At 41.1% G+C, this 20,459-nt stretch overlaps 1 protein-coding gene and 1 pseudogene across 14 annotated transcripts; one reads left to right on the plus strand and one right to left on the minus strand.

Moving 5' to 3' along the window:
• Window positions 1-140: 140 nt before the first annotated feature.
• On the minus strand, window positions 141-17,135 carry ZNF283 (zinc finger protein 283). 14 transcript variants are annotated; one of them, XM_045045707.1, is made up of 5 exons: window positions 15,513-15,737; window positions 14,769-14,820; window positions 9,780-9,867; window positions 7,820-7,946; window positions 141-1,938 (listed from the first exon to the last, which is right to left on the minus strand). In XM_045045707.1, exons 3-5 carry the CDS (start codon window positions 9,786-9,788, stop codon window positions 272-274), a joined length of 1,803 nt encoding a protein of 600 aa, XP_044901642.1. In that variant the 5' UTR covers window positions 9,789-9,867; window positions 14,769-14,820; window positions 15,513-15,737; the 3' UTR covers window positions 141-271. The 14 variants fall into 14 exon arrangements, 13 of the variants coding, with proteins under 13 accessions (XP_044901642.1, XP_019675000.3, XP_044901643.1 ...); XM_019819441.3 differs by having other exon boundaries at window positions 14,769-14,823; XM_045045708.1 differs by having other exon boundaries at window positions 15,432-15,737.
• A 1,470-nt stretch (window positions 17,136-18,605) lies between these two features.
• Window positions 18,606-19,597, plus strand: LOC101100524 (annotated as a pseudogene).
• Window positions 19,598-20,459: the final 862 nt, after the last annotated feature.

Raw genomic sequence — 20,459 nt, forward strand, 5'->3', positions numbered from 1 at the left:
TGAATGGTTTCACATCGGTATAAACTGATGTTCAATAAGATTGTACAAAATCCTAAAGGTCTTTTCATATTCCTTATATTCAAAGCATTTCTCACTAGTATGAATTTTCTGATATATCAAGTAAACTGTCCACACACAGGTAAGGGTTTTACACATTCGCTACATTTATAAGTTTTCTCAAGAGTAAGATTCTCCTTGTATTGTTCGTACACATAAAAAATGTGTTCACATCTCTTCAATCATAAAGTTTCATCAGTATCAATTGTCTCATTTAAGTTGTCCATATAAAGGCTTCCCCACATTCTTTATATTCATAAGGTTTATCATTACTATGAGTTCTCTCATGTTGAACAAGGTTTGAGCCATGAACAAAGGTCTTCCCAAATTCCTTACATTGATAAGGGTTCTCACCAGCATGAAATCTCTGATGAACAGTAAGTTGATAGCCACTACCAAAGGCCTTCCCACATTGCTTACATTCATAGGACTTCTCACCAGTATGGATTCTCTCATGTTTAACAAGGCTTGAAGCCCAACTAAAGGCCTTCCCACATTCCTTACACTTAAAAGGCTTCTCACCAGTATGGATTTTCTGATGTTGCGTAAGGTGATAGCCACGACTGAAAGCCTTCCCACATTCTTTACATTCATAAGGTTTCTCTCCAGTATGGATTCTCTCATGTTGAACAAGACTTGAGCCACAATTAAAGGTCTTCCCACATTCCTTACATTCATAGGGCTTCTCACCAGTATGAAATATCTGATGTCGAGTAAGTTGATAGCTACTACCAAAGGCCTTCCCACATTCTTTACATTCATAGGACTTCTCACCAGTATGGATTCTCTCATGTTTAACAAGGCTTGAACCCCAACTAAAAGCCTTCCCACATTCCTTACATTCAAAAGGTTTTTCACCAGTATGGATTTTCTGATGTTGAGTGAGGTGATAGCCACGACTGAAGGCCTTCCCACATTCTTTACATCCATAAGGTTTCTCGCCAGTATGGATTCTCTCATGTTGAATAAGACTTGAGCCACAATTAAAGGTCTTCCCACATTCCTTACATTCATAGGGTTTCTTGCCAGTATGAAATACCTGATGTCGAGTAAGTTGATAGCCCCAACAAAAAGCCTTTCCACATACTTTACATTCATAAGGCTTCTTGCCAGTATGAATTTTCTGATGCTGAGTAAGTTGATAACCACGACTGAAGGCCTTCCCACATTCTTTACATTTATAAGGTTTCTCACCTGTATGAATTATCTCATGTTTAGCAAGGCTTGAGCCCCAAAAAAAGGCCTTCCCACATTCCTTACATTTGTAAGATTTCACACCAATATGAATTTTCTGATGTTGAGTGAGGTGGTAGCCACGACTGAAAGCCTTCCCACATTCTTTACATTCATAGGGTTTCTCACCAGTATGGATTCGTTCATGTTTAACAAGACTAGATCCCCAACTAAAGGTCTTCCCACATTCCTTACATTCGTAGGGTTTCTCACCAGTATGGAATCTCTGATGCACAGTAAGTTGATAGGCACTAAAAAAGTCCTTCCCACATTCACTACATTCAAAGTGTTTTTCAGTCGTATGAGTTCTCTCATGTTGAACAAGTTTTGACCCGTGACTACAAGCCTTCCCACATTCCTTACAAATATAGCGTTTCTCTCTATTATGAATTCTTTGATGTGCACTAAAAGATTTGCTTTTTCTGTAAGTGGGCATTTTTTCATAGCTAATTATCATTTGACTAAAGTATGCCTCTTGATGTCCCTGTAGTCCCTCCAATTTGCTTTTGCACTTAGAATTATTTTTGAAAATGAATGCCTCAAGGCCAAGAGTTTTACTTCTTTCCGTCCTCTCCCATTGGGAAAAATGTATTTCAAAAATGTCTTTTTCTGAAATTTTATTTTTGGTTGCATATGTTGACTCCAAATCTGAAAGAAAACAAGAAAACCACATATTTTATTTCGTTTACCAGAAAAAAATTAAAAAAACCCTCAATAGAAATACAAGGCAAATTAGAAATAATACCCATTAAAAAAAAAAAACAAAAGAAAGAAAGAATACCCATAAAAGAACTGGATTATAAGACTTCCTGAGCTCACTCCTAAGCATCAAGTGTCTACCCTGTTGGAACAACAATCTCAGTTTTGACTTTTCAGCTCTTATGTTCTTAATGTTCTGATCTGACAGTTTTCTGGAGGATTCCTCAAAGATCATTTTAACAAGTTCCTTATCTTCCTGTGTGGATGACCCCTTACACAAAATGCCTTTCCATCAAGCAAGCCCTTATGTGCACAGGGGTGGTTCGGCTGAACTTTTTCACAACTATGCGGGTTGGCATCATGAACTGGAATCTAGAAAATCAAGCACACCAGAAACTAATATTGTATGTCAACTACACTTAAAAAAACAAAACACTAAGCTACATAATACTCCACAGGAATTTTTCTGAGGGATTGGTGTTGGGATGAAAGCAGACAAAACTACTAAGTTCCAAGGATCTACTGGAGGTGAAACATGTGAAACAAAACCAACTAAAACTGTAATAGAACCTCCACTTAGCTCAAATCCTGATACAATCAAAGAGATAAGCACATCAGTGGTCATGCAGGAAGTTTAGAGCAAAGAACAATTTTTCAATCTAATTTGAAACCAGAAATAAACTGAAACTAATGAAAGCTATGACCCAGTCCCAGCTCAGCTCTAAGCCTGGGGGGATCTGAGTTATCAGCCCCTCCCCCTAAATAGCTGATTTGAGAAACAGGCAGGGATCTATTCTTTACTGTTCTTCAAAATGTCTGGCACACAATGAAAATTTATGCGGTAGGTGAGGAACAGGGAAAGTGTGACCTAAAATCACACCCCCAGCCCCCCAAAAAAAACACAAAAGAGACAAAGAACAGCTGACGTAGATATTAGAATCAGCAGGCAAGGCCATTGAATTATATTTTACAGATTCTGGAAGAAAAGATAGAGAACAGATGGGAAATTTCAGCAAAGAAACACAAACTCTAAAATTATAAAATGGAAATTCTACAACTAAAAAACCCAAACTGAAGCGCAAAGAGAAAAAGGATGGGGAAAAAAAAATAGAGTCAGACCTGTGCAACAATATTAAACAATCCAACTTCAGACAACAGCAGTTCCAGAAAGAGCCAAATAAGTACTTGAAAAGATTATTATTGCCATATTCTTAAAATGTATGAAATGTATAAATAAGCAATCGACTTTTTAGCAAACTGCAAGCAGAATAAATACAAAGAAAAGCAACAACCGGGAACATCATAATCAAACAGTTTAAAACTGAAAATAAAGGAAAAATAATAAAAGGAGGCAAAGGGGGGACATTAAAGTTAGAGAACAACTATAAGAATTGAGGCTGACTTCACATCTGTAACAATGGAAGCTACAAGACAATGGAATGATAACTTTAATGGCTGAAAGAAAGCAAGCTTTCAACCTAAAGTTCTATATAAAGCACAAAGTATTCTTCAAAATGAAGATGAGAGATTTCCAGCCCCAGCCATGAAGAAAAATCTGGTATTAGACTTACTCTCACACTATAAACAGCTCTAAAGCTATAAAGCAGTATACTAGATGGGGCACCTGGGTGGCTCCGTCGGTTAAGCAACTGACTTCGGCTCGGGTCACGATCTCACGGTTCGTGGGTTCAAGCCCCACGTCGGGCTCTGTGCTGACAGCTCGGGGCCTGGAGCCTGCTTCAGATTCCATGTCTCCCTCTCTCTCTGCCCCTCCCCCTCCTCGTGCTCTGTCTCTCAAAAATAAACGTTTAAAAAAATTAAAAAACAAACAGTGTACCAGACACAGGGCTGAAAAACTTTTAGAGACAATTCTTAGGAGAACTTTATATTCACCCTTTCTGCCTGGCTGCGTCCTCCAAAATAAGGTACAGGAAAATGAAGTCCAAATATACAGCAGTGGTTTCACTGGGCAAAGGATACTGGTATCTGAGTTCAGGACTGCTAAGGCAGCTGGAATTTGTAGCTCATGGTTTAGCAAGTAAAGGAGCCATGAATCTGTAACTAAATATTAATTTATGCATCCATACAGTGACTCTCCACAAGGTACTTGGAGTACCAACCCAGACTGAGCGGAAAGAGGCATTCATCTGAGGCCTCACAAAGACCATATAGTGCAAGACTCATCATCTGCTGCAGTAGTCCTCAAACTCGGTCTCAGAACCCCTTATACTCTTAATCATTGGTGAATTCTTTGCTTGCTCATGCATAAGTGTATTTGCAATACAAAATATACAAGGTTAGTATTTTTGTGTAATGGTGATTTTATGACATCTTAGGTGACTTATTAAAGGGTAGAGGAGTACTGTGGGATATGCCTGTGGGAAGTAATTTTAATGATGTTTAACTGGTCATAGATAAACTGTAGTAACTATTGCTGCTTTACTTAACGATGTTTTATTTCTTTGTATACATGAACATTTGGGTATAAGAACTGTGTGTACATCCAAAAGGAAGTCACAGAACTTAAACTGACCAATCTAATCTTACAACTACCTTGAGATGGCCAAATATAAACTAAATGCAATGCACTTTTGTATAGCTTAGCATCAACAGATAGTTCAGTAAACTTGAATTTAGTTCAACCAATCTGAACTGCCATGCAAGAGCTTATATTACAATTACTTGGTAAGGAAGGCTTAACAATATGAGTAAATGAAAAGAGATTTAACTACTTTTTAAATGTTAAAAAAAAAAAAAACCGGGGCACCTGGATGCCTCAGTCGGTTAAGCATCCGACTTCCACTCAGGTCATGATCTCACAGTTCGTGAGTTTGAGTTCTGCATCAGGTGAGAATGAGCCCCACTTCTGGCACCGTACTGACAGTGCAGAGCCTGCATGGGATTTTCTTTCTCTCTCTCTCTCTCTCTCTCTCCCCCCCCCCCCCCGCCTCACCCATTTGCTCCCCCCACCTCAAAAAAATAAAATAAAAACACTTAAAAATAAATAAATGTTAAAAAAAAATCACTGAGGGCTCAAAATAGCTTTTGTTTGTGCAAGTTTCCAATATTTACCATACTAGAAATTAAAATGGAAAAATTAAAGATATTTATTAATTCACTTGAAAATAATGAATCATTCTCTGTCAGTACAATAAATATAAAAGTTACATTTTCTAAAACAAAAAAATAAGTGTTATCTTAATTTTTTGTGACTCTCTTTAATATATGGCTTAACAGAAGTCAACTGGATTCTCGTATCTGCTTCTGCATTCACTCTATGGCAATATGCTATTGTGACTGAAGTATACGAAGGAAATCTAGCCTCCCACATATATGCAACTGTCCTCCCACATATATGCAACTGTTATTCTTTGATACCGTGGGTATGTTACTATTTGATGCTACAGTAAAACTTGAGAAGGGATAGTTTCATAAAGGTTAGTTGCAAGGTGAAATATGCAAATATACCCATGAACTTTTCATATTAAGTTACCTTAAAATCCACTGCACTTTGAATGATCTTTTATCCGGGCATAATTTTGTAATATCGTGCACTGGTCATGTGAAAAATGGTGGCTCGTGGAGTTATGCAGATCTTCGAAATGTTCACACATCTCATTACATAATATTTAAAAAATCGTGTGTTAATATTACCTTCTATCTCATCAGAAAAATGTTTACGTATTGGGAAGTTGTAAAAGCTCAAAATGGTAGATGTAAGTTTCACACAATTCTAAGTTTTACTTCAAAGTCTGAATTCTATCACTGGCAAAAAATACTGTTACTTGTCTTTCAAGTGGCGGGCTCACTTGTGAGAAAATTTTTCTAACTCCCTAAGTCTCAGTAATCGTGTAATAGTTCATCTGTTGGGCACTCTCTCAAAAACAAAGTGGTGTCCCATGAACAGAACAGCCAGTTTAACTCACAATTCAAACACCTGCACCAGTGGTTTTCCAGGCACGCACCACACTTGGGTACACAGCAGAAGAGTTTAGTGAAGATTTCCCATTTCACCACAAAGGATATTTTTTAAATGCATATTCGAGGGTCCGGAATACAGGCTCATGAGCCAGACTTCCTTGCAGGCTCAATTGCTGCAACCTTCTCCCACCAGCTGTGTGACCCCGGGAAGTCACTTACACTATATGTGTCTCTGTATTCTCATCCATTAAAAGGGGATAAAAGCAATACTTGCCTCATGGGGATGTTGTGGAAGTTAATTAAGCTAATGTACTTGCTCTGCTTAGAACACAGCCTGGTTTGGGGCGCCTGGGTGGCTCAGTCGGTCGAGGAGCTGACTCTTGATTTTGGCTCAGGTCATGATCTCAACAGTTTGTGGGGATCGAGCCCCACGTCAGGCTCTGCACTGACAGCATGGAGCCTCCTTGGGATTCTCTCCCTCTCTCTCTGTCCCTCCCGAGCTCTCACATGCACATGTGCTCTCTCTCTCCCTCAAAATAAATAAACTTAAAAAAGAGAAAACAACACAGCCTAGCGTATGGTTGGCACAGTGTTAAGTGTTAATATTGTCAGAGTTACTATTGTTATTTTGCTAACAGGAAAAGAAGTTTCAGGAGACATTTTTAGGATTGAATTCTGTGTAGAGTTTAACTTTGTAAAATACAAGGTTCACAGATCCCAACTTTCAGCCTCCAACATGTTGAAAGGAATGTGTTCGCTTAGTGTGAAATGAATTGTTTATTCAATCCTCCACTGCATAAAGTGAAGGGGCTCTTTTGAAAGTCGGAGTACATCAGGACCCTGTTTCTAGCTGCACTCTCTGCATGTGGGTCAAAAACTAACAAAGAGCAGTGCTTCTTTGATGTGTATAAAAATCACCTAGGGATCTTGTGTAAACGTAGACTCTGTTCGGCATGTCTGGGATAGGACCTGGCAACTGTATTTCTTTTTTTAATGCTTCATGCATTAATTCATTCACTTATATATGTAAGTGATGAATCACTAAATTCTATTCCTGAAACCACTATGACACTATAAGTTAACTAACTAGAATTTAAATATTAATTTGGGGGGGAAAAAAAAAAAAGACAAGCTGGTAGAAGCAGCTGATGTTAGGTATGTGTGTAATATTTAACAATAAAAAACCTAACACCGGGGCACCTGGGTAGCTCAGTTGGTTGAGCGTCCAACTCTTGATTTCCATTCAGTGAGATCAAGCCTCACGTCTCAAACCCCTACTTGAGATTCTCCCTCTCCCCTCCCTCTCTTTGCCCTTCCCCCGCTTGCTCACATACTCTCTTTCAAAAATAAATAAATGAACTTAAAAAAAAAAAAAAAAGCTAAAACCCCAGTAAACCAAATAAAGGCTTCTAATCACCCAGAAAACAATCCACATTCCTCCCCCAAACCAACAAAACTGCCTACCGTCTGAGCCCTGCCTATCTCCTTCACTAACTTCTTGGTATCCTCTCCTTCACTAACTCTCTTCTGGTCTTCCTATGGTTCCTCAAACATTAACAATCACATTCTGAGGAGCAAGCACACAGATAATCGTTAGACACGTTGAAGTTAAACACGGTATGAAACCTGGTTTCTTTGACAATGGTTACGAACTGAATGCCCCAGAATGCAAATCCAGCTCCTTGTAAAGAAGAGAGACCACTACAGGAAAAGCCAGAGGAAGGTGTGAAGGTATGGGACGATCAAGGAGCTTGCTGAACCCATTTCTAATCCAACAAATATTAAGTCGTCCCTTTGAGAACAGGGAGAAGAAATTGACCTGGTTTCTTCAAAGACAGCCCTATAATTCCCACAGGGAAAGCCAATGGTGCAGAGAAGATTCTCAAGTATTTCAGGCAGATGACCTTACCCAATGAGACCAAGTTACTATAGTTCTCCAACATCACATCCACGTACAAGTCCCTCTGAGCAGGGTCCAGGCACTCCCACTCCTCCTGAGAGAAGTCGATGGCCACATCCCTGAAAGTCACCAAGCCCTAAAACCAAAAACCCATACATTACTTGAGAAATTAAAGAAATTTAAGAATTTAAGAAAATATTTCTAAGAGGGGGAAAAAGGATTACGAAGGATAAACCGCAAGAAGAGGAAAATGTAACAACCAAGTAGGCTGGAGGCCTGTGATACATATAGGTAGAGAAAAGTAAAGAAATTAGTACAACTAAAGCAGAGTGTTACACATTCTAGAAGAATCCTGTTACAGCAGAAAAAATTTCTTGGATATTGTGAGATAGGTAACTAAGCTATCTAGACTTGTCTGATAATATATAAAATAATCCCAGTTTCTCTTCTATTAAATAAAAGTGGTGTTGGGGGGGGAGGTTGTTTATGAGTATGTAAACATACATACAACCTGCTATGTGCCTGCCTCGTAAATTCTTTATAAACGTAAACTGCTACACCATCTTTTCCCTTTCAGTCTTTAAGGAACAGAAAACACAAATAAGAAAATTTTTTTCCCAAATGCACTATAAAATCTCTATTTCAGAAAAATGACTTCCATTAAATTACAGATTATCATTAAGCCTCAAGTAAACCATTCCATTAGATTACAATGTAAGCATTTTTTTCTTACACATCTTACAAATACATGTTTTTATTAGCTGCATTCAGTTCATCATATAGGTATATGAAATTAGTATCTCCATTATATTTATACATTTAGGTTGAACAAAACTTCCAAAGACTTTCTTAATTCTAGAAATCTACTATCATCCGGTATTTAGAAATCTCAGTCACCTTCTTACTTGCTACCATCAACCACACCTCACCTGACACCCTCCTCATTCCCAAGCAGGAGACTGCCAATAGAGCACATCATATATGACACAGGTGTCACCAAGAGCTGTGCATCCTGGTCAATAACCAAATGGACTCTGACACTGGTGTTCATTGATTGGGGAACCACACTTTCCCTGGAAAGACCCACTCACAAGCCCCTGCATCCAAAAAGCCTTGCAAAGCCTCACAGAGACTGAGGCTGAGCCCAAGAAATCCCAAATTCCATCTTCTCTCTCTGGGAGACTCAGGTCCATGAAGAAGTTCCAAGTTTGCCTGTATGACCAAATGGGACCCTCATCACTGACTCATCACACCACAGACCTGAGATGGGAATAAGGAATTCTGATAAGGGAAATGGCGCAGCCCTAGTGGACCAAAGACAGAAGTGATTACGAAGGGCACCACCCAAGACAGCCTACCATGGATATGTCCTAGGTAAACACCAAAGCTCTTCCAGAGAAGGCACAAGCAACTGAAATTGTTCTCTTGGGTGACCATCCAGCTGTCTAAGGGCATTGTATCCTGACTGGCTTCTTTCCTAGATGCCAGCCAATCAGCACCTTAACCTGAAAAAGGAATAACTGTTGTTTTCAAAATGTCTACAGTCTTCATTCTCCCGTTTTTTCCTTCCCTTGTAAATAAATCGTTGGTGTTTTAATAGATGAAATCAGTCTACTGCTGGTTTTCCTTATATATAAGTAAAAGTGTGCTGTTAACTACATTTCTTCAAGTTATTCTTTGACAGAAGCTCAAGTATTTCCCTCAAAAGATTCCATCCCTTCGCTGCTCTTGATAGAAGACCGAGCACACAGATGTTGAATGTGTTCAATGACCATGACGACACTGAATGGAAAGGCGCATACGAAGGACACTGGGCTACTTGGCACTATCCTTTACTGGCACAGGGGGAACTGAGAGGCAGGTTCAGGAGTGGGGTTCTGTTATGCAGAAAGCATTCGGACAATTAAGGAAAAGATTCATATGACCTAAAAATCACAGTATTTCAAGGAGAGAGAAATAACCAACTTACATCAGTCATGGTTCTAGAATTGCAAGAACTAATTAATAATCCATGGGGTTCCTCTATTGGTGAAGCACAGAATCCAGAAAAGTCAGAGCTGGGGAGGGGAAAAAAAAGCTTTAGACCAGATGTGAAGTGCTCCCATCCTGACTTAAGCTAATATAAACTTCTGCCTCTGCCATTCCTCCTCCTACCCCCTCACACTCCCACACCATCTTTGAAATCTAAACTCTCCCCTCAAACCCGAAGGTCCTTCAGTAGGAAGGTTTCTGGCAGTGCCTGATACTGGGGATGCTGATATGAGACTGAGGCTGGACCACCGGTCCTTCCCAGACCAGATCTCCCTCCCACCATTCTGCCTCTCCGAGCTGAGAAAGAGCAACACAGTCCAAGTGAGAACATCTTTCATGGGCTCGGGGCTCAAGAAGGTTGATTAAGACACAGGGGTGGACAGGATGTACAACTGCCTGAGCCCAAAAAGCTGACCTCTTAACGCGTTCAGAACATACACGCAACAGAATACGAGAAACTAAGCTAAGTCAGGGGAAATAATCAAAATATACTGTCAATAGAAAATACAGCTTGCAGGATGTATAATATGATTATATTTATAAATTGTATGTGTATAACAATATAGAAAAGACTGACAATCACGTGTCCACAGATGAAAAAAGTGTTTAGGAAAAAAAAGTGTTTAGAAAGTTATACATCTATATACAATAAGGGTTTTCTTTTTATTGTGGTCATAATGTTCTTTTTGTTTAAGTATTCTGCATAACTGTTGTAACCATGGCCATGCATTATACTAACTAATATAATTTCTACATACACTCCCGTTTTGCCTAGAAAAAAAGTGGCTGAAATTCCCCCAAGAAATGTCATGGATATATTCATGAGATCTCAATCCTGCTTCTCTTCATGTCCTCTGACACATGGGTTTATTTTATATCTGAACTTGTCTTTTTAGACAGGATACTCTCCTGATAATTGCGGAACTGATCCTACTGGTCTCACTTAGCAACTAACATTAGTAGGATACAAACTACAGGGTATCCAACACGCAGGACAAATTCTATTTGCCTCTGCAAAACCAGTCGTGACCCAACAGTATTGCCCGTAATTACCTTCCTATGAGTTTCCAAGACAGGTTACCAGAGCTGTTTCTTGGCCTTTGTTGCTGGCAGCCTTAACTTCATTCCTATGTAAATTTAGTCTTCCTTGTCTTAAAGGCAACAACCATGTCTTTCAGTTACTGTATCACTACCCAAGTCCTATCTCAGGGCCTTAAATTTGGGACAAATTTTTACCCAAAATTCCCTTATGGAAACGTGTCCTTAAATAGCTAGAGAAGTACAGATGTCTACACAAGAATATTCAACCAAAAATCATTTATGAGATAACCAAGAATTAGAAACTACCTAACAGTAAGCAAAAGGTTTGCTCAACTGTGGCCTGCTGTGCCCTCATTAGTTCGGTGGTATTAGACCATATTAATTGAAGAAAGACACACATAATTTCTTGGTGATACAGGCAGGTTTGTAAAGGATACACAATGTGGGAAGTGTATCTGAAATTAAGATAAAGGCTCTGGTGTCGACTTTCAGGATGTGAATCTGGGCTCGACAGTGACCAATTTCTCAACACTTCTATTTCCTCGTCAATAAAAGAATAAGAGAAGGATAGGAACACTGTCTGCTACAGAGGGCTGCACTGAAGATTAAGTAAGAAAATCCACATATAATACTGGTGTACGATAGGGGAATCTGGCTGGTTCATGCGGAGGAGCATAAGGCTCTTGATTTCAGGGTCGTGAGTCTGAGCCCCATGTGGAGTGTAGAGATTTCTTAAATTACAAAAAAAAAAAAAAAAAAAAAAAATAGTGGGGTGCCTAGGTGGCTCAGGTAATAAATACAGCGTCCGACTTCAGCTCAGGTCATGATCTCACAGTCCATGAGTTTGAGCCCCACCTCAGAGCCTGAAGCCTGCTTCACATTCTGTGTCTCCTTCTTTCTCTGTCCCTCCCCCACTCGAGCACTGTCTCTATCTCAAAAATAAATAAATGTTAAAAAAAGAAACAAAAAAAAAACCTAGTGTACGATAATTACTTAACCTAAGTTTTAGCCATTACTGAAAATGGAGATTACTGTCCCTTATTCTGTTATAATAAGAAAAGTTAATGACCCTTTCCATATTTTCATAATAAAATCCATGCTTCTCAGGTGTGTTTTCTTACAAAGTTAACTAAAGTTTCACCGTCCAGCCTTAAGCCCACTATTCTTCCTAAATAACAACATAAGCACAACAGGTTCTCAGAAAGACACAGAGGAGATATCCCCCCACTCCCAGAAGCTGCAGATAGAGACAGGACTCAACATCATAAAGCTGGCTCAGAAAATACAACCCAATTAGATGTCAATAGGAGAACATTAACCAGAGGTGTGATCTTGTTCTGTGCAAATCGGTGGTTTATTAAATGTCCATAACTATAACCTTCTTATTCTACCTTCTGTTATTAATATCTGTCCTTGGAAATATTATTTGTAAAATAGGTTTTTATAAGACAGAAGAAAGACACTGGAAATTATCATCATTTTCTGTGGAAATAACCTTTAAAATAATCTAATTCTGAAAGTCTGTCTTTGAGGCTCTTGTAATTAACTTTTATTTTTATTTTATTTTATTTTTTTTATTTTTTTTTTCAACGTTTATTTATTTTTTTGGGACAGAGAGAGACAGAGCATGAACGGGGGAGGGGCAGAGAGAGAGGGAGACACAGAACCGGAAACAGGCTCCAGGCTCCAAGCCATCAGCCCAGAGCCTCACGCGGGGCTCGAACTCCCGGACCGCGAGATCGTGACCTGGCCGAAGTCGGATGCTTAACCGACTGCGCCACCCAGGCGCCCCTGTAATTAACTTTTAAATGGTGTTTACATTCCTAAAAGTTGTGAATACTTCAGGTTTTTAAATAAAGAAGAAATCACTAACACTTCTCTCTTCTTCCTGCACATTCAAGAGTAAAACAAAACCCACACGTGGGTTGGACTTCTCCATCAAAATAAAAGCTAGAGAGTCTTCAATTCAGTTGTATCACCAATTACTGTTATCTTATTCAGCAGAAACAAAACCAGACACATAGGCTCACAGGAAAAAAAATTTTTAAACAGAAATGCACCAAAATATTAAGAATGATTAACTCTAGGGGTGCCTGGGTGGCTCAGTCAGTTAAGCGTCCGACATCGGCTAGGGCATGATCTTACGGTTTGTGAGTTTGAGCCCCGCATCGGGCTCTGTGCTGACAGCTCAGAGCCTGGAGCCTGCTTCGGATTCTGTGTCTCCCTCTCTCTCTCTGTCCTTTCCTTGATTACGCTCTGTCTCTCTCTCAAAAATAAATAAAACGTTAAAAAAATTTTTTTAAAGAATGATTACCTCTAGAGGATGTAATTCTAATTTCCTTCTCTATGTTCCCTGGACTGTTGAATTTTTTGCAACAAACCTGCATTAATTCCATAACCAGAAATATAAAGATATTTCCAAATGTAAAAAACTGAATGATAGGGAAGGGCCATATTTCAGTCATTAAGAAAACTGAAAAAAACAGAGCCAACCTTGAAGATCAGTGGGCCAGAAACAAAGTACACTGACCAGCTGCTGAACATGCTGGAGCTGGAGCTGACCCCTACACTGAGACACTTTCATTATCAAGATTCCCCTGAAACCAACACACCAATTACGTTAAGCCACCTTCAAAGTCTTGAGGAAGGAAACATATGCACATAAATAGAATAATATTTGGTACAGAACAGATGCTCAACAAGTGTGGCTACACCCCTCCACCTGTTCACTGCGGTCAATTAAAACATTTTGGAGACAATCCTTGAAAAATGTCTTTCAGGGGCGCCTGGGTGGCTCAGTTGGTTAAGCATCCGACTTCAGCTCAGGTCATGATCTCACGGTTGGTGAGTTCGAGCCCCTGTCGGGCTCTGTGCTGACAGCTCCGAGCCTGCAGTCTGCTTCGGAATCACGGTCTCCCTCTCTCTCTGCCCCTCCCCCACTCGTGCTCTGTGTCTCAAAAATAAAATAAACATTAAAAAAAAATGTTTGAGAATAATGTCTCCCATAACTCTCACTGAATGGGATTCATATAGAACTCACAATATTCTTGAGGACTTTTGTTTATAACTATTACTTAATATCTTATTACTTACATTTTCCTTCTGATTCTTTATAAACATAATTTTTATCAAGTACACATTATTCCATTACAGGAGACAACTGCAATTTACTTAACTGTTTCCATATCACTGGACACTAATCTTGTAAAATCTCCTTCGCAGCTATTAAATCCTAATCCCGGACCAATGGAGCTGGATCTTTTTTGGGTCATGTACATTCGACAATCTCATGAAAGTATAGACATTTTTTGCCCACTAAAAAAATAAATTTACAAATATTTATAAAAATTCGGTCTCATGGGGCGCCTGGGTGGCGCAGTCGGTTAAGCGTCCGACTTCAGCCAGGTCACGATCTCGCGGTCCGTGGGTTCGAGCCCCGCGTCGGGCTCTGGGCTGATGGCTCGGAGCCTGGAGCCTGTTTCCGATTCTGTGTCCCCCTCTCTCTCTGCCCCTCCCCCGTTCATGCTCTGTCTCTCTCTGTCCTAAAAATAAATAAACGTTGAAAAAACAAAATTAAAAAAAAAAAAAAATTCGGTCTCAAATCCAAGAGATTTGTGATCATCTGGCAATTATAAATGGGACAAAACCTCAGGTTAAGATTTCCTCTACTAGATCACTTTTTCAAACTTGAATAGCTGGCTATTAATTGAGAGTAAGGTCAATAAGGGGAGACTAAGAAGAGGGATGCATGAGCAGGGTAGGTCATTCATCAGGAGGAAAACCCAGGATAGTCACTACTAGTGATATTTCAGGCCAAGAAAGCAAATATTCTCATGATCTAAAAACGAAAGTTAACTGTGTGAATAATAAAGAAACACAAACTCACCCTGATCCTTGACTTCAAAATATGCAACAATTCTTCCCTCCTCCTCAGGATCCTTCTTAGAAACCCGGCAGCAGGGGGGAGTGCAGGTGGGGGTGCGGGAGGGGGACACCGAAAGACTCATGAGACACCAGCATTTCTTGGAGCACAGACCTAACTAAAACCAAAAAACAAAAAAGGAAAACCGAAACACCGCCTAGAGCCGTATTCACCTTCAGCCACACAAAACGCAACGGAATTGAAAGGAAGGAAGGTTGCAATCTGTCTCTGAGCTGACAGCAGCTGCTGGGCACGAAGGTCTGGCTGCTCTGAAACATGTAGCTGGCTCCCAAGGAGCCCCGAGACGCGCGCCCCTTCTACGAACCTTACCTCTGGGGCCTCCCCCATCACGCCTTCCTAGAAGCGTGTCACGAGGACACTTCCGGATGTACGATTCTCATCCCAAGACTAGCCCTCTGCCTTCTTGGCGTGAAACGTTCCCTCTAGGGCTTAGGGTAGGACCCCTTCTCTTGCGGGCATTTAACTTTGGCAGGCCCAAAGAAAGTCTAGAGGGAACCCAGAGCACACAGCCAAAGCAAAACCACAAGGCCACGCACCCCATCACCCGGGCACACATTCCCAATCGCATACACCATCACGGAGGCACACCCCGGCCCTGTCACGCACCATCCTGCTCAGCCGCCAGCGCACACACAGGCTGGAGGCTCCGAACGCGACACACCCAGTCCGCTAGCCGGGCCTCCTCACCTCGGGCGCTTCCCGAAGTCACCCCCACACTGGCTGCGGCTTCTGACCCGGCGCTGACTACTTCCTCCGACGCGGGCAACTCACCGCGCGGAGCCCGAGAACCTTCAGGACACCGGAAACGGACCCACAGGCTTATGGGAAATAAGAGACGGCAAGTCCTCGGAGGGCGAGAACCGGGCCATCCAAAGAGCTCTCCGCGGGCAACCTCACCCCGCCCGGAAGAAGACCTGTGCGCGGAGACTTTTGGGAAATGTAGTCCACGGCGGGCAAATCCTCAGAAGCTGGGACCCAGGACCCTTAGAATGCTCCCAGCATGCAACTCGGCTACGCCTAGCAAAGGCGCTTTTTCCAAAGTCAACCCGAACTTCTAGTTTTTGCTGCAGCGAGTAGGTCCCGGCTAGGCGAACATCACATCTCAATAATCTTCGATGTGACTGAGGGAGAATTAGATGGTTTTCAAGGAAGGCTGAGGAATGCATTCTGAGAGTGTTAGAGATTGGAAGGGGAGCGTTGGCGGAGAGGGGCGTGGGGGGATATGACCAGGGACTTAGGCTTCAATGGGCGGCAACATCGCAAGTAAGGTCCGTGGGAATAACCCTGAGCGAGGCCACGGGCTTACCTGGTTTACGAGGGCCTCGAGTAGGGTCTGGCGGGTTGAACAGATGGATACGTGTGGCTCTGAGTTTGTGGGTCCAATTCGGTGACTAGGACCTCGTGTGGAGTTGTTTATATTCATGGGATAGTTTCTGCTGGTGTGAATCCTTGTTTCCTTACGTGTAAGGTGGTTTCTGTTAGAGATTATATATTTTTTCAAGAGAAAAGCAACAATACGTGGTCGTGAATTGATACTGTGATCATGTGCAAAGGTCCCCGTAGGACTGAGAGATGAGATCTGGGACATTGTGTGTTAATGTCAGTAACCGAGGACAATTTAGTATTTGTGAAGTTTTTTTAATAGGCTTTTCTTTTGCATACTATGGTGATTGTGAAAGTGGATCACTGTCCAGCTGAGATCGAAAAACAGTGCAGTGTTGTGTGGCCTAGCATGTGTTAGTTTGATGATCTGACTGCCAATCGCTATATGTACCTGGAAAATTGTAACTGTTAGGATAGTGAGTTTCATTATTTCCACAGTTTCATTATCTCTAAGAGTGGTACAATTACATCTTCTTGGAGCATCAAATTTAAGATGCAGAAAAATATTTACAATTTATCCGCCAAATAATTTAGATATTTTATAATGAATCAATGATGCTTTATGGGAAAGAATGCAAATTGGCATAACGTTTTAAAAGCAAGAAGAAATCAAAGTAATATCCAGTCATAGAGTGGCTGCTGTAGGTTTCCATTCTTCTGTGATGTTAAGGGTACTTAACCAGATAACTTTGAAAGCCCTAGACTAAGGAAATAATTTCCTGCTTGTGAACGCAGGTAGATTAGAACAGAGCCCAGAATTAGGGAATCAGATGTACTAGTTTATAGGTCATGCAAGGCAAGGAACCTGTTTGAGACTACATAATTAGTCCATCAGAACACTACTTGTCTTATTTCAAAAAGTGGTCATTACATTTTGTTATATCCTGAGTATACAAAAACCACTTCCTAAACAGTGCCTGATTCCTCTGTTGCAGTTGGCAATTTTGAACCTAAAATATTTGTATTTCTTTGACATTTCTGACACTTTTCCTTCAGATATCAAATAGTAGATAGAAACAAAGATAAATCACGCCAGTCAGAGTGGCCAAAATGAACAAATCAGGAGACTCTAGATGCTGGAGAGGATGTGGAGAAACGGGAACCCTCTTGCACTGTTGGTGGGAATGCAAATTGGTGCAGCCCCTCTGGAAAGCAGTGTGGAGGTTCCTCAGAAAATTAAAAATAGACCTACCCTATCACCCAGCAATAGCACTGCTAGGAATTTATCCAAGGGATACAGGAGTACTGATGCATAGGGCCACTTGTACCCCAATGTTCATAGCAGCACTCTCAACAATAGCCAAATTATGGAAAGAGCCTAAATGTCCATCAACTGATGAATGGATAAAGAAATTGTGGTTTATATACACAATGGAATATTATGTGGCAATGAGAAAAAATGAAATATGGCCTTTTGTAGCAACGTGGATGGAACTGGAGAGTGTGATGCTAAGTGAAATAAGCCATACAGAGAAAGACAGATACCATATGGTTTCACTCTTATGTGGATCCTGAGAAACTTAACAGGAACCCATGGGGGAAGGGAAGAAAAAAAAAAAAAAACAGGTTAGAGTGGGAGAGAGCCAAAGCATAAGAGACTCTTAAAAACTGAGAACAAACTGAGGGTTGATGGGGGGTGGGAGGGAGGAGTGGGTGGGTGATGGGTATTGAGGAGGGCACCTTTTGGGATGAGCACTGGGTGTTGTATGGAAACTAATTTGTCAATAAATTTCATATAAAAAAAAAAAGAAACAAAGATAAAGAGCTAATGGTTATACTGTTAGGGAAGAAGATAAAATTCCTTTTCTAACACAATTTCAGAAGAAACTCCTCAGTGTTCCTGGGGAGAAAAACGTTTGTTTGTTTGACCTTTTTTGTTGTTGTTCCTCTTCCAAAAGTCCGTCTTTTGCTTCCCCCTAAGTGCCTTAATCACAGCCACAAATTCTTAAAATGCTTTCCCTGTCATCAAACACAGTAGCAATGCTCTCATTAATATTGCAGTAACAAATCTAGAAATGAAACACACCCATCAAAAGTAGGGTGAACAATTAGGTCTGGAGTACCTTTACATCAGAATAGTACATAGCAGTGAAAGTTACTGAATCTATCATAACATGAGCATTGAGCCATAGAAATATATCTGCAGGATGTTTCATTCATAAAATTTTAAAAAGGAGGGGCGTCTGGGTGGCTTAGTCGGTTGAGCGTCCGACTTCGCTCAGGTCACGATCTCACGGTCCGTGAGTTCGAGCCCCGCATCGGGCTCTGGGCTGATGGCTCGGAGCCTGGAGCCTGCTTCCGATTCTGTGTCTCCCTCTCTCTCTGCCCCTCCCCCGTTCATGCTCTGTCTCTCTCTGTCTCAAAAATAAATAAATGTTAAAAAAACTTTAAATTTTAAAAAGGAAGAAAAACAATGATATTTTGTGCTTAAGTGGAAGACAATGGAAAACAAGGGCATGGTGAATAAAATTCAGGAATGTGGGAAGTTCAGAGAGGAGGAAAGATGAAAAGGTAGTTTTTAAAGGGATTCAAAGCCATTTCATGGCCCCATGGGCTGCTCTGAAAAGCCATCTTTGCATTGTTCGGGTAACCCGCTCTCCCACCTCGGGCGCATGCCTGCTCCATGATGGTCCTCCAACTCTCGCTTGCATGCCCCATCATTTCAGGCACGGCCGTGGACCCCAGCTCCGATATCGCCACCAAGGACTTACAGAAGAAGAAGGAAGTTGTGGAGGAGGTGGAGAAGGGAAGAGCTGCACCTGCTGATGGGAACACTAATGAGGAAAATCAGGAGCAGGAGGCCGACGATGAGGTAGATGAGGAAGACAAAGAAGGGGAGGAGGGAAAGGAGGTGGAGGGCCGAGGTGAGGCAAGAGGATGGAGAGGAAGATGATGAGGCCGAGGCAGCTACGGACACACGGGCAGCGGAAGATGGTGAGGATGCTGATGTGGACACCACGAAGCGGAAGATCGATGATGATGACTAGACAGTGAAAAAGGGAAAGTTAAACTTGATAAACAACGACAAAAAATGCCACCAGGACCTCTTCATCCCCCACGTCCAGTCCGAAAATGTAAAGAGGGTCATCTTTGAGTGGAGAGTCCCATCGTGGGGAGCGCCACCCACAGATGACCTCTTGCTCTGCCAGCCCCCCAGAACCACAGCGGGAATCTGCAACAAGGGAGGAGAAAAGAATCAAAACTTACCAGCGCCTGAGAGGCTCCGTGGGTCAAGCCTCCCGCTCTTGATTTGGGTTCAGGTCATGATCTTACAGTTGGTGAGATGCTTCCCTGCACCTGCTTGGTAGTGTCTCTCTCTCTCTCTCTCTCTCTCTCTCTCTCTCTCTCTCTCTCTTTCTCTCTCTCTCTCTGCCCCTCCCCCATGCAGCCTGTCTCTCAAAATAAATAAACTTTAAAAATTTTAATGAAAAAGGGCCAAGATAAAATTTCTTTTTCCCCCTTTTTTGTCTATGAAGTTGCTGTTTATTTATTGTTTGTCCTGTTTGAAGTGTGTGTGAAACAGTGCTTTCCAACAATAAACTGGAATTTTATTTTGCTGAGCTGTTCTTACAAGAAAACAAAGCACAATTATTTTATGTATTGTATTTCTTAAACTGGATTATATTAAATAATTGTATACTGTTACTTTGATATATTCCTCATTAGTTGTAAATATTTGTTTATTCGTGATGAGATCTTAAAACTTTTTTGGTATAGGAATTGAATGCAACTGTGTGTGTTGGGAGGGGGATATGTACACCCGATTTTTAACATGTTCTACCCAAGGGGACTGTGGGAACTTGTGAAGGTATGTACAGAGGAGAAACTAATACATAACCTGTGTAAAAAGAAATTCCCGTTAAAAGTGTAAAAGGCATACCTACACCGCTGTTATTTACATATGTGTGTTAAAAGATACATAAAAAATAATAATTATTATCACAAGCTAGTAGGCTTTCAGGTGTTTTTCACCTTATATTTTATGGCCTTCATTTGTTGACTTAAAATCTATTTTGTCTGGGGCGCCTGGGTGTCTCAGTTGGTTGAACATCTGACTTTGGCTCAGGTCATGATCTCACGGTTTGTGAGTTCGAGCCCCGCGTTGGGCTCTGTGCTGACAGCTCAGAGCCTGGAGCCTGCTTCAGATTCTGTGTTTCCCTCTCTCTCTGTTCCTCCCCTGCTTGCAGTCCATATCTCTCTCTCTCTCTCTCTCTCTCTCTCTCTCTCTCTCTCTCTCTCAAGAATAAATAA

The sequence above is a fragment of the Felis catus genome, chromosome E2, assembly GCF_018350175.1.
Source record: "Felis catus isolate Fca126 chromosome E2, F.catus_Fca126_mat1.0, whole genome shotgun sequence".
Classification (NCBI taxonomy): Eukaryota; Metazoa; Chordata; class Mammalia; order Carnivora; family Felidae; genus Felis; species Felis catus.